General features: G+C 39.5%; 2 protein-coding genes and 1 long non-coding RNA gene across 6 annotated transcripts in view; 2 read left to right on the top strand and 1 right to left on the bottom strand.

The window, feature by feature from the left end:
- Positions 1–11,755, top strand: part of Afap1l1 (actin filament associated protein 1 like 1) — a 59,179-nt gene extending 47,424 nt beyond the window's left edge. For both annotated transcript variants that reach the window (XM_046460290.2, XM_046460289.2), the window contains exons 16-19: positions 6,240–6,404; positions 7,731–7,909; positions 10,256–10,384; positions 11,604–11,755. In XM_046460290.2, the coding sequence (XP_046316246.1) occupies positions 6,240–6,404; positions 7,731–7,909; positions 10,256–10,384; positions 11,604–11,627 (497 nt within the window). In that variant the 3' untranslated portion in view covers positions 11,628–11,755. The remainder of the gene's footprint in view (positions 1–6,239; positions 6,405–7,730; positions 7,910–10,255; positions 10,385–11,603) is intronic.
- On the bottom strand, positions 238–16,226 carry LOC124103603 (uncharacterized). Its single transcript, XR_006855237.2, has 3 exons — positions 15,626–16,226; positions 4,862–4,962; positions 238–853 (listed from the first exon to the last, which is right to left on the bottom strand). It is a non-coding gene; the product is annotated as an uncharacterized LOC124103603 (long non-coding RNA).
- Positions 14,812–27,134, top strand: Grpel2 (GrpE like 2, mitochondrial). 3 transcript variants are annotated; one of them, XR_006855236.2, is made up of 5 exons: positions 14,812–16,136; positions 19,702–19,855; positions 20,799–20,880; positions 23,268–26,166; positions 26,249–27,134. XR_006855236.2 is itself a non-coding variant. In XM_046460291.2 (4 exons), exons 1-4 carry the CDS (start codon positions 16,072–16,074, stop codon positions 23,630–23,632), a joined length of 666 nt encoding a protein of 221 aa, XP_046316247.1. In that variant the 5' UTR covers positions 14,812–16,071; the 3' UTR covers positions 23,633–27,134. The 3 variants fall into 3 exon arrangements, 2 of the variants coding, with proteins under 2 accessions (XP_046316247.1, XP_046316248.1); XM_046460291.2 differs by having other exon boundaries at positions 23,268–27,134; XM_046460292.2 differs by lacking the exon at positions 14,812–16,136 and adding an exon at positions 16,145–16,407 and having other exon boundaries at positions 23,268–27,134.
- Positions 27,135–27,213: the final 79 nt, after the last annotated feature.

Below are 27,213 nucleotides of genomic sequence, written 5' to 3'. Positions count from 1 at the left end.
TATGAAAAGCCCATTTTAAAATGAAAAACTGAAATAAGCAGAAAGACCAATTTACGAAAGAGATGTAAAAACGGAGCTACTCTTGTTGAAGCCCACTCATTCCCCTAGCTATCAGTGTTGGCCATCACTAAGAAGTCACATGTTCCTTGAAGAGTGGTGGGAAACCACTAATGTAACCACTAATGTAGTCCAACAACATTGTTTGAAGAACATAAATAAAAGGTGTCTTGGCCCATTTAGGCTGCTATAACAAAATACTATAAGCAGAATGACTTATAAATAATAGAAATTTATTTCTCATAGTTTGGAGGCTGGGAAGTCCAAAGCGCCAGCAGATTTCTGTCTGTGAGGACCCATTTTCTGCTTCATAGATAGCCATTTTTTTTTTACTTTCTGGGGTCTCTTGTAAAGGCATTAATACCATTTATGAAGGCTCCACTCTCATGACCTACCCACCTACAAAAGACCCACCTCAAATAGGAATTTGGGAGGTTCATAATCAGTCTACAGCAAAAGAGACTTGCACAATATCATATATTAATTTTCTATCACAATATAACAAAATACCCAAAATTTAGTGGTTCAGTTTCTGCTGTTTGGGAATCCTGAGTAAATGAGTTATGTAGTTTTGGCTGAGAGCCTCTCATGAGGCTGCAGTCAAGAATTGTCCCATCACCTGAAGTCATCTGAAGGCTTGCCAGACTGGAGGATCTGTTTCTAAAATGGCTCACTCGCATGCCAGGCAAGTTTGTGCTGGTGTTGGAAGGAGGCTTCAGTTCTTTGCAATGGGCACCACTTCATAGGGTTGCAATTCCTCATGATGTGACAACTGGCTTCCCCCAGAGCACACAACCTAAGAGGGAGCAGCAAGCAGATAATACATGTCTTTTATGATCTACATTTAGAAGTCATAGTCTTGTCATTTCTGCAATATCCTAATATTATACAGCTCAGCCTTGTTTTTTGTGGGAAAGGACCACAAAAGGGCATGAATATCAAAAAGTAAAAATTGTGGAGGCCAAGTTTATTACTGAGAAAAATAGTGACATGAGAAAAAACAACTGTAACTGAAGAAAATTATTAAAACAATCATTTAAAATCTCTAGAAATTGTTAAGGGCATATAAGAAATGAATAAATACATATTCTAGAAAATGTGCTAAATCTCAGTAAGAACAGTGAGAGTGAGCGGCATTTAAGCCACAACCCACATCTTTACCCTCTTCTACCCCCACCCCCTGTTCAGTATGAAAAAATAAAGTGTCTGCTCCATGCAAGTGTGGATGAGAAAACATGGCTCACTGTTCCCCTAGCTCCTTTAAGGGCTACAGTGTCTCCCCAAGGACAAGCTACCAGCATTTCTCATCCTGCCCAGCTCCATGTTGCAGAGGCTAAATTCCAAGTGAATGCAGCAGAAAGACAGGGAGCTCCCTTCTCCACCCAACTCTTTGGGGGTACAGGCTTTACCCAAGGTGGGCCAGCTCACAAGTACTTGGAGCCTGAATGCCCTCCTTCCAGTTCAACCAGACAGAGAGGTTCCAGGCTGAAGGAGGCAAGCAGAGAAAACCAAAAGTTACTGCCCCAGTCCTGCACCCTGCTCATAAGGCAGGAATGCCACTCCAAGACAAGCAAGCTGTCTTAGTTCATTCTGTGCTGCTATAGCAGAATACCTGAAACTGGTAATTTATAACAAAAAGAGAATTATTGCCTCATGCTTCTAGAGACTGCAAAGTCCAAGATCAAGGTACCAGCATCTGGCAGGAGCCTTCTTGCTGCATCATCACATGACAGAAGGTACTGGGGATTGAATCCAGACATGCTTAACCACTGAGCCACATCCTCGGCCCTGTTTTTTGTTTGTTTGTTTGTTTTTTGTTTTGTGGCTTACAGGGCCTCACTAAATTGCTGAGGCCTGCTTTGAACTTGCAATCCTTCCGCCTCAGCCTCCCTAGCCACTGGGATTACAGGTGTGCACAACCACACAGGGGAATTTGCCACCCATGAGGGTGGAGCCCTCATAAGCTAATCACTTTTTAAAGGTCGCACTTTTCGGGGGTAAGTGCCACTTTTTAATACTATTACAATAGCAATTAAGTTTCAACATAACTTTTAGAGAAGAAAAACATTCAGATGACACTGGCCAATGTTTCTACCCCCACATCTAGAGCAGTGACTCAGGGATTCTGGCCAGGGGAAAAGGTGGGCCATAAGAACAGAGAACTCCAACGTTCTCTCTCAAAAGAACTGACTTTGGTGCTGGGTTGCTCAGTGGCAGAGTGCTTGGGTTTGATCCTCAACACCACATAAAAACAAATAAACAAAATAAAGATATTGTATCCATATAAAACTAAACAAACAAACAAACTGACTTTGGGTGCAACACAGTGTAGCGAAGTTCAAAGTAAAAGGTACTCTCAAACACAATGGAGATTGGTGGTAAACAAGAAGAGGCTAGGAGCTCCACAGGAGTAATAAACTAAACCACAGGCCACTAGCTGATCAGAGAGAACCACAAAGACAGCGAAGAACAGCATTAGGAACTAATCTCAAAGACTGGCCCCAAAATCTATCCTGTAAAGGGACTGAATTTAACTGGATCAGACCATGGAGCAATTTATGCCCCAGAGCATTTTCAAAAACAACAATTAGTTAACAATTAGTAGAACCTAATGTCTGGGTGTTAGGTTAACAGCAGCAGACAGCTTAAGAGAGAGATCTAGGAGAGAGTCAGAGAGAACCCTACTAAAACCATTGCCATCCAGGGTGATTATACCCATGCAAAGTACTATGTCCTCTGAGGAGCAATATTAGAGGTTTCACGTTGCTAGAGAAAACTGACTTCACTAAAATATCTAGCCAAGTCACTAAAATATTAAGCAAATAGCAATCCTTGAGAGGAAGGCAAAATCAATAAATATCTAAAGATGCTATAATATAGTAAAGTGACCAGTTTTCAACAAAAAATTATGAGACATGTAAAGAATCATGAAAGCATGAGCCATTCAAAGCGGGCAAAGCAAGCAACAAAAAGTGTCTATGAAAGGATCTAGATGTAGAATTTAACAAAAATTTCAAAATAGCCATTATAAATACATTCAAAGAAATAAAGGTAAGCTGAACCTGGTAGCACATGCCTATAATTCTAGTGATTCAGGAGGCTGAGGCAGGAGGATTGCAAGTTTTGAGTCTAGCCTCAGCAATTTAGCAAGACCCTATCTCAAATTTTAAAAGACTGGGGATATATCTCTGCCTCTGGGTTCAATCCATGAAGAGAGGGAGGGAGGGAGGGATAGAATGAGGGAGGGTAATAATGTGTTATCAAATTGAGACCATCAATAATAAAATAGAAATTATAAAAAGAAGAACCAAATGGAAATTAGGGAACTGCTAAGTACAATAACTGAAATGAAAAACTCACTAGAGGGACTTAACAGTAGATTTGAACTGGCAGAAGAAAGAATCAGTGAATTTGAAAACAGATAAAAAGGCTGTGTAAGCTGAAGAGTAGAAAGTAAAAAGAAGGAAGAAAAGTGAACAGAGTCTCAGAGAAATGTGGAATACCTTTAAGTGCACTAATATATGTATAAAGGTAATACCAAAAGGAGAAAAAAGAGGAAAAGAAAAAAAATCAAATAAAGAATGGCCAAAAACTTGCAAAATTTATTGAAAAACAATCTACATATCCAAAAAGCTCAGCAAACTCTAAGTAAGATAAAGGCAAGAGGATTCACAAAGAACTCATCATTAAAACACTGACACTAAAGATGAGAAAATCGTGAAAGCAGAAGAGAAAATTATCTCGTCACACACAAAAATGCACATATAAGTTTAAAAAAAAAAAACAAACATAAGATTAACAGCCAAATTCTTATCAGTAATAGAGGAGGCCAGAAAGTAGTGGGATGACATACTCAAAACACTGTCAATGTTTGGGGGAGCTGTCAATTCACATCCTATATCCAGCAAAGATATCTTTCAAAAAATTGAGATAAAACAAGGACATTTCCAGATAAGTAAAAACTGAGAGTTTGTTGCTAGTAGATCTACCTTACAAGATATGCAAAGGGAAATTGTTCAGTTTGAAAATATGTAACCCAGACAGCAATTTTAATTCAACAAAAACAGCACTGGTAAAGGTAATTAAGTAATTATAAAAATACAAATGCATATTTTGTCTCATTTATTCTCTTACTGAGTTGGAAAAGCAATTGTATACAACCATATTTATTTGCATTTTGTGGGCCTATAGTATATAAAGAAATGTAAAAAACTGACAATAATGATACAAAGGAGGTGAGTGGGGGTAAGAAAATGATGCCAAGTGGTAAATAAGAAGGTTAAGAGAACAAGCTCTGCAAATATATCCTTGCTTTTCTTTCATTTCTCAACTTCTTTAGTAGACTTAAAATTATATAAAATAAAAATTGTAACTCTTCATTGTTGGGTTTTGAACATATATAGATGGAACATGTATAACAGTAATAGCACAAAAAAGGTCTTCATCTGATACAATGAAATGATAAAATGTTGATAACTCTTTGTTAATATACCCTCCTCCTTTTATTTATTTATTTTATAAGACTGCAAAATTCAGGCCAGGCACAGTGGCCCATGCCTATAATCCCAGCAACTCGGGAAGGTGATACAGGAGAATTTCAAGTTCAAAGCCATCCTCAGCAACTTAGTGAGATCAACCCTGTCTCAAAAAGTAAAAAGGGCTGGGGAGGTAGCTCAGTGGTAAAGCCACTGGTTCAATCCCCAGTACCAAAAAAAAACAAACTACAAATTCAAAAGTCTAGGAGTGAATTCTCCTGGCATGCCTCTGTGTATCTGGAAAAGTAGAGAAGGTACGGATTTCTTACCTCCATGTTGTATTTATGATCCAGATTTTAACTGTATGGTAGTTATGGTAAGACCTGATTCTTGCATGGGTTGTTAGGTGACTACTGTAATCCTAGAAAAGCTAGACAGACAAGACACCCCAATTATCAGCAAAACATAGGAATCATTCCACGCCCCACCAGCTTCCAAAAGGCTATAATTTCCCCAGAGAGACTGGACTTTGGCCTTGGCCCAGTTCAAGCATCAACATATGGCATGAGCTGGGTGTGGTGGCACACACCTGAAATCCCAGTGACTCAGGAAGCTGAGACAGGAGAATTGCAAGTTCAAAGCTAGCCTCAGCAATAGCAAGGCACTAAACAACTCAGTGAGACCCTGTCACTAAATAAAATACAAAACAGGGCTGGGGATGTGGCTCAGTGGTTGAGTACCCCTGAGTTCATTCCCTGATACCCATTTAAAAAAAAAAAATGCCATGTTCAGACAGACATAGGTTCAACTGAGCTGTCACCATTAGCAGTGAAAACTAATGTCTCTGTGTCTCAGTTTCCTAAACAATAAAAGAGCTAATAATAATAAATATATCTAAATAAATAAATAGAACTAATAATAAAAGAATACATCTTATAAGGATTAAATGTGAAAATGCAAGTTTTCACTTAGCATATAAGTATCTAGCACATAGTAAATGCTTAATTAATTATTGCCATGATTATTGGTTGTTACTGTCCACCATCATGTTCAACCTACAGTAGAATACTAAGTCTCTCCCTTTCCCCACCCTTCCCCCGGGAATACAATGGGAAATGCCTGCCTTTAGCCAAAGTCTGGATTCTCTATGAATCTGAATTATGTGTAGCTATCTCCCTATCATTTATATATATAAAAGAGTTGCCTCACATAAAGCATGCCCTTTTAAAAATCAAAGTGTGTTATACCTCATAAAATTTGTTGTTATATATGACTATCATTATTATCTAACAATTACTAAGCACTCTCCATGTGCCAGATACTATGCTAAATACTTTTCCTTAAATACCTCCTTTAAATCTTTCCACACCCCATGAGTTAAATGTTATCAGTATCCTTATTTACATATAAGGTAATTGAGGCCTCAGCAAAAAGGCACAAAAGCACCACCATTCACTTCTGCCTGAAGACACAACCACTAAGGGAAAGAAAGAATGCAAATGCAAACCCCTTCTCTGAGTTGCAAAGCCCTTGCTTCTAGTCCCTGTGCTGTGGGGCCTCCCTTTTGCTCTCTATATGAAAGAGAATAGATCTAAATATTCCCATTTGATAGATGGAGAAGATAAGGCTGAGAGAAAAGTTAACCCTATCCACCCACCTCACTAGAGGTCAGAACTGAGGGCCTTTTTCTTCCCCAAATCTCTTCAGGTGCCAATCAATACAAGTATGGCAAGAACCGAGCTGAGGAGGATGCCCGGAGATACCTGGTAGAAAAAGAGAAGCTGGAGAAAGAGAAAGAGACAATTCGGACAGAGCTGATGGCACTTCGGCAGGAGAAGAGGGAGCTGCGGGAAGCCATTCGGAACAGCCCAGGTACCTGTGTGGTTGTGGTCCTGAGCCTCTGTGGGTGGCTCAGCCTTGGCACCTTCCCTGTCACAACAAGGGGAAGTTTCTTGCACAAGTTATTTAGTTGCCCACACAGGAGGGTGTGCTTCTTCTCCCCTGCCTCCTCCTCTTCATTATTACATCAAAATTCCCCCTAACTAAAAAAAGTGCCTTCAGTTTAATAACCACTTTGGGAGAAGAAAATGGAAAAGCATCACAATAATGTGTACACTTATTTCCTTAGGGGGTTACATAAATATATGAGAGGTTGAAAAAGCCTGACTTCAGAAGCATGAAAAACAGAAGTGACCTTAGTACCTGGTAATCTCATTTCCTGAGAGATCATCTTGAATCTTGCATTCATTCATTCACAGATGATGTGTGAGACATTGGTCCCAGGTGGGAATGAGGAACAGTGATACTTTCCCAGGCTCCTCTTCTGAAATCCCTGCCTACTCTGAGTTCCTCCACACCCTTTCTGCTGTGTTTCCTTTAAATACAGTTCACCATGCTTTCAGCCTGAGGTTTCTCCACATTCTGGAAGAAACAGAAGTCCTATCCTTATAGAACATGTTCAAGACCATATAGCCCTACGAGAATCTGATAAACCTGCAGACTTTCCTTAAAAAAAAAAAAAAAATCACAATTCAAAATATTGGGAATAATTTCAGGAGCTCCTGGAGCTTACTCATAGATTTCCTGTGAGCCTGGTTAGACTTACATAGAAATGAAAAGAAGAAAAACATAACTTTAAAATTGAGAGATCATGTGCAGTGAGGTCTAGGGGCTTAAATGATGTCTCCAGGAAGCTTATCTAACTTATATTTGTGCTTTCCTCCATTTTGGTTTCATTCTTTCCCTCTTGTGGTGGCACAACCACTGCAAAGCTTCAACCCTAACCCAACCCTCTTAGCCATCCCAGTGGAGCTTCTCCCCCATAAGCACTACAAAACCTCAGGATTCACTCTGATTGAACCAACTCTGATTTTTAAGCCACTCACTGTGACCAGAAGGTGAGAGGTGATTATGAGTTAGGCCTAAGTTATATGCCAAAACTTTTGAACTAGAAATAGGGTAGGCCCTACTTAAACTACAGAAAATGAGAGGGGGAATGCTAATTCCAGAAGATGGGTCCTAGGCAGGTAAAGACCACACACACTCAACACAGAACTAGAAGCCCAGGCCCAAAGTCCTTGTCGTTAAGGTTCTGAAAAGGTCCTCTGGGAGGGACAGACAAGGGCCAGAGGCCCTGACAAAAAAATCTTTGAGCTTTGGTCAGGCTGGGCTGTGTCTCATCAGTGTCTCTGGACTCAGGAGCAAAGTTAAAGGCTCTGGAGGAAGCTGTGGCCACCCTGGAAGCTGAGTGTCGGGCAAAGGAGGAACACAGGATCGACCTAGAACTGAGGCTCGTGGCTGTGAAAGAGCACTTGCAGCAGTCCCTGGCAGGGGGTCCAGCCCTGGGGCTCTCCATGAGCAGCAAAAACAAGAGTGGGGTGAGTCTACTGCCATCTATGCAGGGGAGGAAGCTGCTCCTCTATCCCCTCACATGCTGCAGATGTCTCCATTATGATTGTTGTTTGGAGATAGGAGTTATGCTCATTTCCATATGAGAAAACTGAAGCCCAGAGAGGTGAGGGCACATGCCACTTTCGACACAGCCAAGAAGGGAACTCCTGTAAGCAAGTTCTGGTTCTTTGGCCTGTTCTCTCCACAGCAGCCCCACAGTTGGACTTTTGTCCTGAGGTTGATCTTAGAAATGGCCTTGGGGTTGCTGGTGATAATAATAGCTACCATATGTTGACTCACAAACGTATTGATCCACTGCCATCAGTGTATGATCTTCACCTGAATTACTCAATCTTCGCAGCAGTCCTAAGAAGTAGCATTACTTGTATTAACCTCATTTGACAGACAAGGAAACTAAGGGTCACAGGTCTTGAATGACTTGCTCAAGGTTACTCACAGGGTTCCAAATCCAGGAAGTCTGATGGCAGAACTCTGCTCTACCACCATGGTACATGCCCTCTCCTGGCATCTCCAGCATAAGGTCCTGTCCTCAAGGTTGACATCCACCATCTCTAACACTCCTGACAGCTCAGCAAGGGCAATACTTTCACCTCCAGCAGGACCTTCTCAGGGAGAACTCCCGGACCTACTCTCTCAAGGTTTTCAACTTCAGCTGTATAGATATTGGATCCAGTGATCCTTTTTATAGGAGACTATTATGTATATTCTAGGATGTTTAGCTGCATTCCTAGCCTGCACCCATTGACTACCATTGGTAGCCGACCCATTATGACCCAAAATGGCACCAGAAATTGCTAGGTATCCCCTGGGAGAGCAAAATCACCCTAGTTAGGAACCATTGGTCTAAATTACCAATAGTCCCATCTATTATTTTTCCTCATAGCACTTAACCTTAATTTGTATGTATGTGTATGTATTTGTGTCCTTGTTTGTATAATGTCTGCCTCCCCCTAATATGTATTTTTACTGAGAATTATGGGCAAGGTATATAGCTTAGTGGTAGAATGTTTGGTCCTAAATTTGGTCCCCAGTATTACAAAAAAAAATTGGACTGTGCTTGATTTGTTTGTCATTTCATTCCTAGCTCTGAATAATTGTAGGAGTATAATGTTTGTTGAATTAATAAATGCCTTGCCTGCTTTCAGACCATCAAAGAGATGAAATAATTCGTCTGATAAGTATGAGCTGTCACTAGGGGCTGTATTATTGTTGTTCCAGGTCACAGTATCTGGGAAAACCACACCCATGAACCTGAAGCTAGAGCTGTCGTACACCCTTATACTTCCTCTCCATTGGGCGTTTCCAACCTCATTTTATTGACGAAAAACCTGATGGCCAGAGTCACAGAGGGCTGGTGGAGGAGCCAGATCTGATTCATTCATCACGGCTGCTTCCTCCCACCAGCATTCCCTGATGTACCTGGTCCAGAATGCTTTTTCCCTCTGCTTTTCATCCTGTTGATACCCTCTGAAGACATATAGAAGTCTTCTCCAAATTCCTTACAGGCTTGGCTGTTAAGATATCACACTTAAATAACTACATCCAGTATAGTATTAAGCAATTATCTAGAAAATATAATGGGTAACAGTAGTGTAGAAAATAAGAAGGAATACCAGAGAGGCTAAAAGTAAGGCTGTATAGCTCTGTGGTAGAACATTTAGTTAGCATGCATGCAGCTCTGGGTTCAATCCTCAACACCCCTTCCACTTTCAAAAAAGGGTGGGCTGTGGAGTTTCAATCCCAGCTCTGATACTTACCAGCCTTTGATATTGCACAATAACTTGACCTTCCCAGTTTCCTCATCTGTAAAATGGGATGACTAATCATAGTGCCTACTTCATAGGCTTGTTGAAAAGCTATAAGAGCTAATCCATGCAATGCCTCAGGCAGAGTGAGGGCCCAGTAATTTTATCTATCACTGCCTTTATCCTCAGGCCCTCAGTGTCTTCTTCCTCCCACTTTGTTCAATACTGGCATGTTTACCTTCTATTTTAAAGTTCCCTTATTCTTTTTTTTTTTTTTAAGAGAGGGGGAGAGAGAGAGAGAGAGAGAGAGAGAGAGAGAGAGAGAGAGAGAGAGAGAATGAATTTTAATATTTATTTTTTAGTTATCGGCAGACATAACATCTTTGTTTTGTATGTGGTGCTGAGGATCGAACCTGGGCCGCACGCATGCCAGGCAAGCGCGCTACCGCTTGAGCCACATCCCCAGCCCCCCTTATTCTTTTAAAGGCAGGCTGGGTACAAGCAGCCAGTAGCCAGCACTGGATCTCACCTATTTAACTTTTTCTCTTCTTTTTTTATCATCAACAGGAAGCTGCAAGTAAATCTCAAAACAATGTTCCAGATCAATCTCTCCCTGTCAACTGCGTTTCTGAGCTGAGGAAGAGGAGCCCATCCATTGTAACCTCCAACCAAGGAAGGGTGCTACAGAAAGCCAAGGTATACAAATAGTTCAGTTAACCAAAATCAGAGATCTGGTATTCCCCTTTATATGGAACCTCACCCAAAAACAAAACTAGTGAGAAAGGCTAGTGAGAAAGGCAGAGAATTACTAATACACCCATACAGTATAACACATAGTTTCCTCAAAAAAGATAATCCTCCAATCTTTCCCTCCCACCCCTTTTCCCTATCTAGAGGGAGGGGGAAGGGAATTAGCAAGGATGGTGGAAGGTGATGGTCATCATTATACAAAATACATGTATGAAGACTTGAATTTGGTACCAACATACGTTATATACAAACAGAAATATGAAAGATTGTGGTATATATGTATATTAGAATTGTAATGCAAAAAAGAGTACATGTATAATGGCAAAAATAAAAAGTATTTTGTTGAATGTCAAAAAAAAAAAAAATCCTCCAATCTTATTCAGAACTTTTTCACTATTTGATAACACATAGTTCTAACAAGCTCAGTCATCTGGCTTCTGAGCCTAAAGACAGAAAAGGTCTCATTTCATAAGTAAGGAAACAAGACAGGGGTGGGGGGTACTTTTGAGAAGATGAATGGAGTATGAGGGAGCAAACTGCAGGGATCTGAGGGAAGGGTGATTCAGAAAGAACAAAGAGCAAGAGCAACTGCCAAGTCCTTCATGAGGGAAAAGAAGCTTGACATGGGTGAAGACACTGAGCAGATCCAGTGATTTCAAGGAAGGGAACCAAGGGTGAGCATTAGGAGATGGAGATGGGAGAGGAACTAACTGGAACCCAGACTGCTAAGACAGGAACCAGAAACTGGCCTGTAAAAGGCCAAGCAATAAGTACTTTTTTTTTCCAAACATCTATTTAGAAATGTGAAAGCATTCTTAGCTGATGGGTTATACAAAAGCAGACAACAAGCCAGATTTGGCCAATGGGCTATAGTTAACCAGTCCTTTGTAAAGACTTGGATTTTGTTTGACATAATGGAAAGCCATTGGACAGATTTGAGCAAGATGTTTTATGAATTACATTTTTAAATAATCATTCTGGCTACTATTTGAGAATGGATGAGGGGACAAGATAAGCATGGAGAAGTGTCTTATTCAGGATCACAAGAGACTAAGTAGGACCAGGACAGTGGAGATATATAATTAGGTGCAGTGAGATGTTTTCTATCCTACAGTCACACTAGAACTCACAACAAACTGACTTTTTCTTTCTTTCTATACTTCAGGAATGGGAAATGAAGAAGACCTAGAATGAAGATGAGGATTTCATTCCAAAAGAAATACCAGTTTGTCCATCTGAGGCGTAAATGCTTTTTTCACAAAGAGAAACCAGGAGAAAACTGGAAGTAGCTCCCATTTTCTGGGGCACCCAAAAGACCAGCCTTTGTTGTCTGAATGATTTGGGGGCACCTTGGGAGGGAAGTAGTCAAAGGCATATGGAAACAGAAGGGGTTCCCTATGACTTTACAAAGGGTGGAAATGGTGGTAGAGGGAGACTGAATTCTGCACAGTTGTAAAGTTTTTTTTTTTTTAGATATCTTTATCTTCCCTTCTGGAGAAGAAATGAAAGCACATGTGAATAAGCCATTCCATCTCATCTCAACATCCCATTCCCAGTCCTTAAAGCAAACGAAGGCAATGCTGAACATCAGTGGTACAGTGTAAAGAGAAAAGACTTGATCATCTGATCACACCTGTACCAACTGCATTCTTCTTGGGCATTACTGATCATCTCTGGACAAGGAAAATGGGCTGAAAAATCAATTATTATATTATCTCTGCCTGCACAAAAATGAACAAAAGCTATCTGGGCATGATTGTGCACGCCTGTAATCTCAGCAGCTTAGGAGGCTGAAGCAGGAGGATCGCTGAATTCAAAGCTAGCCTCAGCAAAAGTGAGGCCCTAAGCAACTCAGTGAGACCCTGTCTCTAAATAAAATACAAAATAGGGTTGGGGATGTGGCTCAGTGGCCAAGTGTCCCTGAGTTCAATCCCTGGTACCAAAAACAAAATGCAAAATGCACAAAAGCTATCAGGAGCATGCAAATTCTACAATCTTTCCTCAACTGTTTTAGAGCTGGGCACAGTGAAGCTACTGGAGCCTTTCAAATCTGAGCATTTTAAAATCAGATATTTGAGTAGCCAGAGGGCAAAGTTCATCAGCCAACATATTTTAAGTTTGCAGTGACAAGAGTACGGAGTTCAGGATGTTGCAGGCATTGGAGAATGGGACTTGCTGTCAGTCAGGTCCTTTTCCTATTTTATGACACTGAGTATCCTGGAACTATGGTTAAAAACTATGCCTTTATCCTAATGGGAAGCCTGCCACTGCTATAAAGTAAAGCTACCAAGGAAAACCAATAGGATGGTGGCCCATTTCTGCCACATGGGTGCAAAAGCTTTTACAAACACTTGATGCTTTTATAAGAGGAGCGAGAACCTGAAGTCCTGAGCAATCTCTTTTTTGTGCCACTTACTACCATCTCAATACTACAGGCACTTCATGGATCTGTCTTTAACACATTTCTCTACAATAAAGACACAACAATTTAACTCTTAAAAGATCAGATGGGGGGAGGGGGAGGAAATCCCAGAATAAGTCTGCTAAAGCCTTGACATATTTTGTCTACCCTTAGGCTGAATAAACTTCAGACTCATTCAAACTTCAGCACTCTCTGAAGTAGCTAGAGGCTAGAGCAAGAAAAATAACCTGACCAAAATCACCGAGCTGATCCCTGGCTGAGCATCTGATTTAGGGGTTATGATTCTGGATCCAGATAAGGCTCAGTTTGTGCCTCTGCTGCTATCCAGGGTAACCTTAGGGTAGTCACCTGACCGCTCTGATTCTTGCTTTCCTTATCTGTAAAAAACAGGATTAATGATTGTACTTTCCTGCAAAGATTGTTGGGGGTATTTAATGACATAATACACAGGAAGCATCTTGCATAGTGTCAGAAATAGGGTATGTTCAAGTCCAGAATGGTTCTTATTATTAGTTAGATAAGAAATGTCGGACTCAAAAGGCTTTGTTCTTTACACTGAAGAAATGGCTTTTAGAGTATAATTATAATCATCAAAAGGTTAACAATGCAAACTGATAGTCTTCATCCAAATTCCACTTCAGTATCTAAAGTGACATCAATGACTTTACAAAATCATAACTACTCTCACATACTCTGGATTGCCAATGTTCTTTTTTTTAATTGTGTATTCTGGAATGGCACCCACAACTGTCTTCAGTATCTGTCACATTGTTTCTGATGCAGTTATTTGGGTGTTCTGTCTTTTTCCAATAGATCTTGAACTCAGAGGGACCCTAGGTTACTAATAGTTAACACTTACTGAGCACTTGCCATGTCAAGCACTGTTAGCCACAGTCCGCTTTATAGCCATGCAGCCTGTGTAGTCAAGGGTGGGTCCCGTGCTCAGAAGGGTCCTGTGCTTAGTTTGCTATTCTACTGCTGCCTTCTTGATAATTTTTTTTCCTTAATAATTTTTTAACAAGGGGATCTGCATTTTCCTTTTGTCCCTTTAAATTATTAGCCAGTCCTGGGGGTAACTAATCACTCTACTAGGCATTATCCCTTTAGTCTTTACTAAAATCCTGCAAGATAGGTCATATCATTCCAGTGTTTACAATTCAGTCTGCTCCTGAAAGCTCTTTTTCAACACGTTATCTCCCTCCCACTGCACTGCAGCATTCAGAAGCACACTAGCACTTAATAAACACATGAATGAATGGATGAAGCACACTTGGTATAAGCTGGGCAGCTAAGAGAAATGTAAGCAATGGCTAAAACGCAAATGCCAGTCCCTGCTCTTGTTAAAATGCCTTGTTTGGTTGTTTTTTTTTTTTTTTTCAAACTACAGGTCATGGGTCTGAGGTGAACTTGAAGTTCCATCCTTCCTAACACCGCCAAGTTTGGTCTGTTAGAATTCTAGTGTGGTTGGATCCTCAGTGGAGGACTTTGCACAGGTTCACCAACTGCTTTGAGCCTCAATTTTCTGTAAAAGGGTTAATAGCCCCTCCTTAAACCATGTTTCCCTTCTCATAAGGCAACAAACAAAAACTTGAAGGGATTGGTTATAACACATTTGAGTGGGACTTAGATGCCATATAAAGATGCAAAAGATTCCAGCTTTGTCCTCATGGAACTGACAAGCAGGAGAGAAAATCTGACCCAGATTGCTACCCAGATTGTAAGCCATAACATGTGAAGATTCAGAGTGTTTAAGTATATTCCATTTCTTTTTTAAAAATATTTTTTAGTTGTCAATGGACCTTTATTTAATGAATTTATTCATAAGTGGTGCTGAGAATCGAGCCCAATGCCTCACACATGCTTTACCACTGAGCCATAACCCCAGCCCGTCCCATTTCTTTTTTTTTTTTTTTAACTTTAAAGATTATTCAATAGGTTGGTAATTCCAAATACTCCAGAGCCCAGCCACCAGTTCATTCTCATATCCTGTCAGCTTTCCATCCTAAATCTCTATAGTTCATCCACATCCTCCTATCTTCATTAATATCCAACTTCATTAATTCACTGAACAAATATTTATTGAGCACCTGCTATAGTAGATGTCAAGGGAAAATAGCTTTGAACCTGGTGAAGCTCAAATCCAAATTAAAGTAACAAAAAGGAAGCAAAATAAATACTAATAAAGGAAAAAGATTTGGGACACAGTTACTTTACACAGGGAAGTTACAAAGGTTTCCACTGAGGTGACCTTAGGCAGAATACATCCCTCTCCTGCCTGGGCTATTATTCCAACAGCTTATCTCCCCTACTTCTTTTCTTATACCCTGTCTTCTCCTCCTTACAACAAAAATATGTAAAGGCTTTACCACATGTTCTCAATGCAATCAAAATAAGACTAAGATTCATTTAGCACGAAAAAATATTAAACAAGTACATTAGGGCACTGCTCACTAGGAATTAACAAAAAAAAAATCTCTGCCCCCAATGGAACCTAAGTTTTAGTAAGAGAAAATAAAACAATACACACCATTAAAAAACAGTTCCTAATCAGAAAATAAGGGTATTGAAGGAAAAGTGGGGAAAGAAGCATTCAGGATGCAGTTTTTTTCACCATTCACGTGATCTGGTCCTGCCTACCCAGCTTATGCTTCTGCTCCCCTTCGCTGTATTTCAGTCCCTTGTTTGCAATACTCTTCCCTCTTCACTGGATGTTTGCAAATATTACCCACCCACCCCCACCACCACTTGACCCTCCTTTCACCTACCAATTCTTTTACTCTCAGCTCTATATCATTTCCTTTGGGAAAACTTTCCATACTCGGACATATTTGTATTCTAGGCCTCCGCAGCACTCCGTCCCTCATCTTTAAACCCTGGACATATTTCGATTTTATACTGCGCTTGTATCTATAGTTTATAACTTCACGAAAGCTCTATGAAGATTCAGCCGCTTTTGTTCGTCGTTCCGTGCCTAGTACCAATCCTCCGTACCTAGGTACCCACACTACCAAACCAAAGAGCCAGCAACCGGAAGTGTTGCGTTCGGTACCAAGATCAGCGTGGCTCATTAGATAACCGGAAGTTTAGCGTTCCTGTCCGGACGTCCAAAGCGGGAATTGCTCTTAAGGCTATCCAGAGGCGTGGTTTTCGAGCGCGCGCTTCACTTGGAGCGAGTGCGCGTGCGCCGCACCGATCCTCTCCGGTCTGCATCATGGCTGCTTGGTCTCTGTGGGCGGTCCAGCGGCGGGTGCAGCGCCTCCTGGCCTCGCGTAGCAGGTAAGCGTTGCGGGCGAGGAGTCTGAAACACGAAGTCTATGCCGAACGAGGGCGCTGGCAAGGGAAACTGTGGGCTGGAGGGCGACGGGTTACTCGGCTAAGTCGAGAGGACCAGCCACTCCTCACGGCCTCCTTGACCAGGTGTTCACGACCCATTTTACAGAGGGAGAAACTGAGGTTCACAGGCGAGCCTCAAGGAAGTGGGCAGATATGGAGTCATGTCCTGGGAGATGAGAAGTCTCTTGAGCCTGAAGCATCGACTGAATTGGAGGTTTTCCTCTCTCTTTGCCCCTTCTCTTTAGCGGTGTCTGAGAATAGTTGGTTCTTCTGACTCCATGTGACCGTAGGTCCTGGTTCTTTACCTTTTCCTGGGCATCATTTTACCCATTGGTAAAAGGAGGGCGTTGGACCTGGTTTCTCCAAACAGCCCTTCCTTCTGCCTTCCAGATACTGTGAAGTTCCAGCTACTGCTTCTAGGCGTCATCAGGTTTCATTTGATCACTTACCATGCCGACTACCTCATTTTGTTATTCCCCGTTTAATAGTTGAGGAAATTGAGGTTTAGAAAAATTGGGTAAACTTTACCAAACTTAAATACGTGGGTAGTGATAGAACCCGGACTTGATAGAACAGGTGTTTTATTACTGAACAGGTGTTCATTTTTCTCAGTTTGTATTCCTGGGAAAGAATAAAAATGACTGAGTATGGGATAGAATTAGACCTCTGAATTGTAGATTTAGCTACAGAGAAATTTGCATAACTATTTTTTCAGTTCTTTTTAATTTTAACACACCTGACAAAATACCTTTCCATAGCATAGGTGAGTTAAATTTAGGGTTTCTGGGTTTTACTTTGTGTTTTCTTTTCAACTTTTTTTGGCAGTTTGGTGAGGTAGAAGAATGATCAGAAAGAAAAAAAAAAATGATGCCTTCTGATAAGATTTCCCTTTCCTCCAGTTCTGAAGGAGTAGGAATTGGAATCAGCCACAACTCTTTCATAATCTGACCTCTAGCCATGTTCTGTTGACTGGCCCTGAGAATATTTTGATCTGTTTTCAATAGGCTAAATAATTTTTTTAGGGGGAAGGAGTGATTTCACAATGTATAATTGCCCCAGATCTATGGTGACCATATTTTTTGAACCAAAAATTAGGAACCATATATAATTGGACACCAGATCATAATAATTGAGTCCAAGACCAGGCAAAGTCTGGGAGATAAAAGTTCTCTTGCTCATACCTTTAAACTAGTGCCTCAGTCTGCCCAGAGTGCTCTTCCCTGTCCTTAAAGCAAACTCCTTTAACTCCTTAAGCCTTTACTCAGATGTCACCTCAGTGACCATTCTCTAATAGTTACCTGTTCATATAAACTATTTTGTTTTAAAGAGCTCTTGTACCACAGATTGATTTTACTTGAAATCAAATTATCAGGACCCAGCATGTGTAATGGAAACTTCTCTATAGAGAGATCAAAACTGCCGTAGTTCAAGATCTGTTACAAACTAACCCCTGGTCTAAATTTCTTCCTTTGTAAACTGAACTAAATGTCAAACCTTTAGTGATACTGAGCAAGGGCCCTGCATACACAGAAGCCAATATTGTGACACATTGGGTTTTTGTTTCTTTTTCAAAAGTAAAGGACTATATTGTGAGGACAACTGACAAGAATGGAGACGCTGCTTATTGATTGGATAGGTGAGGAGAAGTTTTTAGGGTTCTTTTGCACAGGTATAGATGTTATGCCTCTTCAAGGGTCACAGTGTTGTGGTTTTTTTCCAAGGGCCTGTTCTGTGTGGAGGATTTTTTTTAACTTAAACCTCAGGCAAGCTGGCTTCTGCGCAATTCCATTCTTGAACAAGCAGTTTTAAGTCATCCTTGAATGAATTTTGGAGGTACTTCCTGAAAGACAACTTAAGTACTTCCTTACGTAAGGAATTTACATCAGATTGTATCCAGACCTTCACCAATTTATTAGCTGTACAAAACTCTAGATTACATAAGTATCAAATACAAGAATCTGTTTTAGTCACCTATTTAGCCTAGAGGCCGAACACATAACAGCTGTTTATAAGCACTTCATTGACTTGATTTTGCATGTAGTTGAGTTCCCAATTCAGAACTTCCTTCTTAGCACAAGTTCTGTTTTCCCAAAAGCCTTAGAACTTGTGATCAAGAAGGCTTAGAATTCAAAGTCTAATTCAGCCCCCTTTACTAGACTTAATTTTTCTTTTCTGTAAATGAAGGGTTGAAGCAAAACTGTGAGTCTCTGGTTTTGAATTTTCACTTCTGATGTTGCCTCTCTGATTCTCAGTATTCTTAGTTTCTTTTTTGATGACTTTGTGTGCCCACTTCTGGCTATTTCTACTTCCTGGAGCTCAGCATCCTGGCTCCACAGTGTACTAGTTGTGTTGGGGGATTTTTGTTGTTGTATTTTTTGTTTGTTTTTGAAACAGGGTCTCGCTTTGTTGCCCAGGCTGACCTCATGATCCTCCCACCTCAGCCTCCTTAGTAACTAAGTCATATGCCACTTTGCCCAGCTATGTGTGATCTTGAACAAATCATTAAGCATTAAGCCTCTTGGCCTCAGTTTTTTCATCTGTTAAATAGATATGATTCATAACAGCAAAAAAGTGGAAAGAATCAAAATGTCCCATGAACTGACAGATGGAATAAAAAGTTGGTATATCCACACAACAGAATATTACTTAGCAGGAAAAAAAGGTTTATTGGCTAGGCACCGAGGCACATGCTATAATCCCAGTGACTTTGGGAGCCTGAGGAAGATTTCAAGTTCTAGACCAGCCTCAGCAACTTAGTGAGTCCCTGTCTCAAAATAAAAATTACAGTTGGGCACAGTGGAGCAAGCCTATAATCCCAGTGACTCAGAAGCTGAAGCAGTAGGATCACAAGTTCAAAACCAGCCTCAGCAACTTAGCAAGACTCTGTCTCAAAAAATAAAAAGGGCTGTAAATGTGGCTCAGTGGCTAATCACACCTGGATTCAATCCCCAGTACAAAAAAAAAGTTTTACTGGTAAGTGCAATTTTATGGATGAACCTTAAGCACACTAAGGGAAAGAAAGTGCTCTTAAGTGACCACATATTGTATGGTTCCACCTAAGTTAAACATCCATAAAAGGCAAATACGTGAGAAATAAAAAGTATATTAGACTTGCCCAGACAGATAATTTAGGTGGAAATGGTGAATAGTTTACAGATATAAGCTTTCTTTTTTATGGTGAGAAAAGTGTTCTAAAACTGTGATAGTTACCCAACTGTAAATATACTAAAAATCTTTTAATGGTGAATTGTATGGCATAAGAACTGAATATTGATAAAACTATTATTTTTTTAGAAGCTCTAAAAAATAATAGTACTTACCTTACATGTTGTGAGATGAAAAGATGGTACAGATAAAACAGTACCTGATGCTCTAAAGTGTTCATTTGTGACAGAAAACCCTTTCTCTAGAGATTCAGTATGGGAAGTTTGGGGTCTCTAAACTTTGTTGTAATTTGCCTTTTCTATGATAGCATTCATTCATTGTTGCCTCCTCCCTCTTATTCTAGGATATGGCTTCACCCATTCAGCACTGCCACCCAGAGAACTGCAGGTGAAGACTGCAGTTCTGAGGACCCTCCTGATGAGCTTGGGCCCTCTCTTGCTGAACGAGCCTTAAAGCTAAAAGCTGTTAAACTGGAAAAGGAAGTTCAGGATTTAACAGTAAGTATTTTATGTTATTTGGTCTTTTGGTTTCAGTTCCAAGTAAAATTTTCTTTGTCGTTTTTAAAATTCAATTTTCTCTGATTGACTCTTCGTCTACCCCCTCAATCCTTCATTGCTAGGTGTTACCAGCAAAAAAATTGAGAAGCTCAAAAATGCCACTGACTGAGGATAATCATCTCCTTTTAGTTCTCTGTTTATCACAGTACTTACATATCTGATATTTTGGCAGTGTGGTGCCTGGCATGTGGTAGACACTCAATAATATTTAATGTGTGAGGTTACTGACTCTTGTATTTGGCTGCTGAGACCAAATTGGGCATACTGGACCTAGTCCTGGGTTGACACACTTGGAGGAAGATGAGTATATTAACCAGAGTGGTTTCAAAGCAAGACCACTGAAAATGATAGGAGACTATAAAGCTTATCTTATGAGAACAATTGAAGGAACCAAAATTTGTAAGAATGGAAAAGACTAAGAGACTACAATCAGTACCTTTAAATAGATAACACATCTTTAAAACTTACTCTCAGTTGTCCTAGAGTAAAGTCAGAGAAAGAAAACTGAAGGTTAACAGGATTAGCTGGATATGAGAGAGAAAGTTTTTTCTTTAGATAATTAGTTTGAAAACTACTTCTGATATTGAGGTGCTGAGATATAGCTCAGTGATGGAGCACTTACCTAGCACATCTGAGGTCCTGGGCCCAACCCCCAGTACCACAAAGAAAAAGAAAAAAGAAGGAAGGAAACTTATATTCAATCCAGCAGACTGAATGACTACCCATCAGGTTCACTATAGTAGGTCCTCCTTTGGCTGGGGATTTGGAGTAGCTGATCTAAGATTTATCACAAGGGTGAGATTTTATAAAGTAAGCAAAAACATTCTTATTCACTCATAAGCATTTGTTTTCTGATCTTTTCAATGTTGCCGTTGATGTTCAGCTGAGATACCAGAGAGCTGTAGCTGATTGTGAAAACATAAGGAAAAGAACCCAGAGATGTGTGGAAGACGCCAAGATATTTGGTGAGAAATTTATTCACGATAAAATGTATCTGAAGGGCACTTACTTTGCATGTGCAAACTGAGCACAGTAAAAGTACATCTGAGTTCTTACACCTTCCACCATACCAATAGGCTTTCTGTGCTGCTTATCAGGAATGGTGTCAACTTAACCTTTTGCTAAGATAATGTTAGCCTTTGTTTTAACCAAACCTTTGTTTTATTTTCTAAGTACATATAATCACTACATTTGCAACATGCTAGTGCCTGTGCAAACAGTTCTGCATAATGAACAAGTGGATCTTTAAGGTATCCAGAGGAGAATCTGAAGTGTAGGCTCATAGACAGTTAGGAATATGAAACTTGAGAAGCTCAAAAATGTCACTGACTGAGGATAGTCATCTCCTTTTATCACAGTACTTACATATCTGATATTTTGGCAACGTGGTGCCTGGCACGTGGTAGATACTCAGTAATGTTTAATGTGTGAAGTTACTGACTCTGTTGGAAGCAAAATTGATTGATATCCATAGTGTAACAATGAACTACCAGACAATTTTCCCTATTGTGGACAAGTATCTTTTGCATTACTATCAGTATTGTACATCGTGGTGAGTTATAAAATAGCTTGAAAACAAAGGCTCAGATTACAGAATCAGATAACCTCAGGTGGCTACTCTAGACTCTGTATACAACTTACTTGAAAGAAGCCAGGTAAGTGGGCTTATCAAAAGTCATACTTTGGGCTGGGCTTGTGGCTCCGTGATAGAGAGCTCGCATAGCACGTGTGAGGCACTGGGTTCAATCCTCAGCATCAAATAAAAATAAATAAAATAAAGGTATATTATGAAAAGTCAGACTTTGTGTTAGAACTAGCATATCAGTTTACTCAAGTAGTAGTATGACTTCTGAAAACAAACCCATGTTAACTAAATTCAAAAGAATTTGATAAATTAATCCACCTGATTGGCTTTAGAGTAAAATGTTTCTAGCAAAAGATGCTGCATAAGTTATTCTCTTGGATCATTTGCTCCTAGTGGCCAGAAATATTTAGAAAATTGAAGATAACTGGGTAATCATGGAAGTAGAAGAAAAGTAGAATGATTTTAAAGGGATACAGCATGAAGACTATCTGACCTTCCAAAGGTGGTTTTTTCCTCAATAATCCACCTTCTTAGTCACAAAGATTCATTTTTCTTTTAAGACATTGTGCAGCCACTAACTATCAAAGTAATACAACAATTAGAATGAAATTAGAGAATGAACCTTTATTATACAGACAAAAACACAGGCTTCTCTTTACCCAAGTTCATATAGCTTTACTGACTAGAAGCAAGGACTATGCCTTGGGAATATACAGGTCAACCCAGAAGCTTACCATGTTCAAAATTGTATTAAGAGTGCTGGAGTATGGTTTAGTGAGAAAGCACCTCAGGGTTCAATCTCTAGAGCCAAAAACAAAAGGTGGTGGGGAGGAAGCTCTTCACCTTTAAGTTAAAGGTAGACTTCCTATGCGTCCTTTAGACTTTTATCTAGGCAGTAAGTTTTCCCGTCTCTTTGCTCTTTCATGCCTTTTATTGCTTGCTGATCTTCCTTCTCACTTCTGAGTAAAGTGAAGGCAGCTACCAGTGCATAAACTTGTCCTTGAATTAACAAAATCCTTGCTTCTCATCAGTCCCAACTAGGTATTGTGTCATAGGCATCTCTAATGATGCCATTTCCTATCCTAATCTTATCCTAATCTCTGTAAGAAAGAGCATTTTGCAGATTTAGGAAGAATGGGATTTCTCAACAGCTGTGTTTTCTTTTAACCTGCAACAATTCATGTGACTAAATTTTGTGACCCATCTCTAGCAACTTCACAGTAGGCAGTTGGAGATTCATATCATCTGTTGATGTGACTTAACCTTCCTGTTTATTATTAGCCAGTCCTCAAGAATAAACCACTCTTGACATCCTTAACAGAGTGTTGATATTTTTATTGTCACCCCCCAAAAGTTAATATCTTGTCCCTATTGAGAGTGTGGCCTTTGTACATCTGAGATAGGAATTTTCAAAATATATATAACTCTATACTAAAACTGAATAGCAACAAAAACACAAGAAGCAAAAATAATAGTTGTTTTAACAAGAACAGGTTTTTGAGCCTGTTATATATAAACTTAGCTAATTCTTGGGTTCTAACTCTCTTCCTCATTTCCCAATAGGGTTTCTGGTCTTCTATACCTTTTAAAAAAAGATTTTGTCTGTTGGGTTAGGGTGGAAAAGAAGGATGATCCTGAAGTTTCTGTGAGGCAACCCTCCCACTCTTTGCATATAATATATTAGCCCCCTATCTGGGCCTGCCCCATATTCTCCTCCTAAGTGCAGAGTGATTAATTCACAAACTTAAGTGTCTGGTTTCTCTGTAGGAATCCAGAGTTTCTGTAAGGACTTGGTGGAGGTAGCAGACATTTTGGAGAAGACTACTGAGTGCATTTCTGAAGAAACAGAACCTGGGGACCAGAAGCTCACTCTGGAGAAAGTTTTCCGAGGGTTGTCACTTTTAGAAGCAAAGCTGAAAAGTGTATTTGCCAAGCATGGCCTGGAGAAGATGGCTCCCATCGGTGATAAATACGACCCTCATGAGCATGAACTCATCTGTCATGTGCCAGCTGGTGTTGGAGTACAACCTGGCACAGTGGCGTTAGTAAGGCAAGATGGCTACAAACTTCATGGCCGTACCATTAGACTTGCTCAAGTGGAAGTGGCAGTGGAATCTCAGAGAAGATTATGAGCAGACCCTGAAGAACTGAATGTTCTCCCAGAGTGCAGTCACCTGTGTTTCCTTTATTTATTAAACTAGGTTTGTATTGTACATGAGGTACTTCATGTGATCTGTTTTGGATTTAGTCATATTGGCTTTATTTCTATGATACTCTATTGATTTTATGTGACCTGTTTGGTCTCATCAGAAGTCTTGCCATTGAGCATTTGAACAATGTGACAAGTGTTCCTGTGGCCTTTATCAAAATATGTTTATGAAAATTATTTTTAAACTGGTACTCTGATGACTTCAGATCCAAAATCATCTTCTTAACTGTATTTTCAACTAATGGTTGAAATTAGTACAATATCTTGTATAGTGTTTTGTATTCTGTGGGAAAAGGAGACAGTAGGGATTAGTTCAACATTTGGGTATTTAGATGATAAAGTTTTACACTTGTATATGTTTAGATTGGATTGTTTGGATTGGTTTTTATAGAGAGAGATTTTTCAGGATTTCCCCCTTTTGTTTTATTCTTTACTGTTTATCCATCTTTTGTCCTTGTAGTCCCAGCTAAACTTCATTATTTACTTTGTTTTGTGGTACTTACCCCTTTCCAATTCCACTTGGAAGGTAGAGAACATCAGGAAATTCAAGGAACCTACATCCCTTTAAAGCAAGGAATTATTTTTTAGCCTCACTAGGTATACAGTAATTTCAGGTAAAATGAGGCAGCACCAACAGCTAATGACCCCAAATGAGTCTGTATTGGTAATTACCCACAACTGCTCATTCCACCTGTCCCAACTCCTATGCCTTATTGGTTAAATTTGCCTTAGGATCCTATATTAGATTATGTGGAGAAGTGATCAGGACAAAAATGTTACATTCCCACAATTTCTCATTTCACTTGGTTATACTGAAATTTTTTTTTTCTTTAATTGGTTCTAACAAACCACTGCTTCTCTTACATTGACAAACTTTATTTTTTTTTTTTTGTTTTTGCAGTGTTGGGGGTTGAACCCAAGGTCTCATGCATGCTAGACAAATGCTCTATCACTATGATACATTCCCAAGCCTGTCAAGCCTTTATCCATAGTTTTTGTATCCATCTTAAGTCAAATTTGTATAAACATTTAGCTTCCCTCTTTTTTTTAATATTTATTTTTTAGTTATAGGTGGACACATCTTTTATTTTATTTTTATGTGGTGCTGAGAATCAAACCCAATGCCTCACGCATGCTAGGCAAGTGCTCTACCTCTGAGCCACAACCCCAGCTCCTCTAGCTTTCCTCTTATGTATTAACCTCCTAAAGTTAATGGTCCTATGTGGGGATTTTTTTTTTAGTCTTACAACTGGTATTATGTAAAAGATATATCTAATAAATGACTTAATGAGTAATAACATCAGTGAGACTTTAGAAAGGAGGTCAGTTAGATACTTTAATGTTAGGAGAGGCTTCAGTCTAATCTTACCTTTCAGCTTCTGAAGTAAAAGAGCCTACTCTTTTTAGGATTGGACCCAAAGGGGGAAAAAACTAGTGACTAACTTCAACAAGCGGTTGAATAAAGGAGTAAGTATAGATGTTAACTTCAAACACTTAAAGATAATTACATAGAGTTACATTCGCAGCAGACCTATACTTGTGAGGTGTCCAGATTATATAGATTTGAGTTGGTTACCCATAAAATCCACTTCACCAGAACTCTGATCCTGAGTAAAAGCAAAAACTGGTTTCTCCCCACCCTTTTAGGTTCTTTGGGCTGCAAATTAAGTTTACTCATGACAGAGTATCAGGAGAAAAATTAGACTTTATTGTATATTTTTGCATGGGAGTCCCACAAAATAAGACTCAAAAGGAGTCAAAGATAATTGAAGCTTATAGCATTCTGAGCTATAGATCTTGGCAGGGGAGTAAGAGTGAGGGACATGGAGGAAAATGGTAAATAAAGGTGGCTTTATTATGCAGATAGAAAGGTAATATGGGTTTGATTTCCATCACCACCCAAGGGGGGGGGGGGCAGGTAACAAAAGTTGCCTAGCAGCCCTCTCTCTGATATAGACACCTTTAATAATATATATGTTTATTTTATAAAAGGACAACTTTTCAGAGCTACTCTGTCTGCAGTTTCTCAAAATATGCAAAAGAAGTATATTTTGGGGTTAGTAAGTTATCCTCTTAGACAATATAGTTAATTCTACAACACTACACAAATGTGCATCGGTAAGGGATTCCCCCCCCCCCACACACCCAGTGGGCCGTCAGATTTAAACACTTAAAAAAAACTAGGGGACTGAGCGAGGTGTAGCTCTATAGTGTGCACAAGGTGGGGAGAGGCTAGTAAACATGCACTTTTAAAATGCCATCAAAAGGTGCTTTTGGTGCTCAACCAAGTGCACACTATATTTAATGAGCAGTCAAATTTTACTGTAGTAATTTGTCCTTTTCTGCCTTTATTCCTGTGAGATTGACAGATAGTAACAATAAGAAATTGAGTCAAATTACCCATGTGTGTGTTGGTATTACTAGCTATCATTACCAGTGAATTGTTTATAATTTTAGGTATGGAAGATTCTCATTACTTGAAGAGTTCTGATACCCTTTACACTTCCTGGTTTTGCAAGCAGATTGAGAATAATTTTAGGTTCTTTTATTATTCAGTAGTTTGGCAAGACTTGAAGCATAAATTTAGAATTAGATGATGAAATGGTAATAGTGAAAAAAAATCTCAAGTCAAAGGGCTTTAGGGAGACAGAGCGGCATAATAGAACAAGGCTTGCTAGGCGTAGACTTGAACATAAATCCCACCCAGCTCCATCACCTATGTGACACTGAGCCCCAGTTATTTCACTCTTATAAGCTTGTTTTTGAAATGCTCTCATGATACTGTGAGGATCAAGTGAAGTATGCAAATTGCCTCCTACAGTTGGCCCTTATATTTATTTATCTTTTTTTAATCTTTTTTTTTTTTCCTACATTTCTATAGCTGCCTAAAGTCTAAGGAAAGGGAAGGGCTAGTCAACTGATTTTTTTTTAAAATGATAAGCAAATCATTCACAGTGACTTATTTTCCTTCCAGTTTTGTTTGTTTGTTTTGTTGTTTGTTTTTGTTTTTTGCAGGGGGGTGGGGGGGTATTAACCATACCACAAGAAACTCATATTTTTAGACTGAAGAAGCAAAAAAAATAAAACAATGTGATCTTGCTCTTTTATTTTCATCTTAATGGTAAAATCCAAAAACATTAGCTTACAGATGATATGTAAAGAAGCTCTGGCTTGCTTGAAGGGGGAATTTTGGTGTTTCTGTACTTGGATTCTACAATTTTTTTACTGACTTTCCTTACTGTCATAAAACAATCAGTCTCTTCGACATTGACTATGTTTTTTGGTGCTCTTACTCATGACACCGTATTTGGTAAATGAAGAAAGGTTCTTAAAACAAAAAATAAATAGGGGAAAATAAGACTGAAATGTAGTATTCAGAAATAACTTTAATACCTTTAATAAAATCTGAATTGAAACAATTGTAATTGAGGTGTTTTCTGATTGTTGTTTCTATTTTGTCATTTTGGGGATTAAACCCAGAGCCTCGTGTGCTAGGCAAAGCCT

Source organism: Marmota monax, unplaced genomic scaffold (assembly GCF_021218885.2).
Source record: "Marmota monax isolate L192 unplaced genomic scaffold, Marmota_monax_Labrador192_F-V1.1 WCK01_AAM20220418_F8-fsc00006, whole genome shotgun sequence".
In the NCBI taxonomy this organism is placed as follows: domain Eukaryota; kingdom Metazoa; phylum Chordata; class Mammalia; order Rodentia; family Sciuridae; genus Marmota; species Marmota monax.
The sequence above is the reverse complement of the archived record's forward strand: the minus strand, read 5'-3'. Positions and strand labels throughout refer to the sequence as shown.

Bases quoted from the DNA above. Each gene is read 5' to 3' on its own strand.
- Grpel2 (XM_046460291.2), top strand. From the start codon at position 16,072: ATGGCTGCTTGGTCTCTGTGGGCGGTCCAGCGGCGGGTGCAGCGCCTC. The intron at 16,137-19,701 runs GTAAGCGTTGCG...CTCTTATTCTAG, and splicing joins CTCCTGGCCTCGCGTAGCAG to GATATGGCTTCACCCATTCA. The intron at 19,856-20,798 runs GTAAGTATTTTA...GTTGATGTTCAG, and splicing joins AGGAAGTTCAGGATTTAACA to CTGAGATACCAGAGAGCTGT.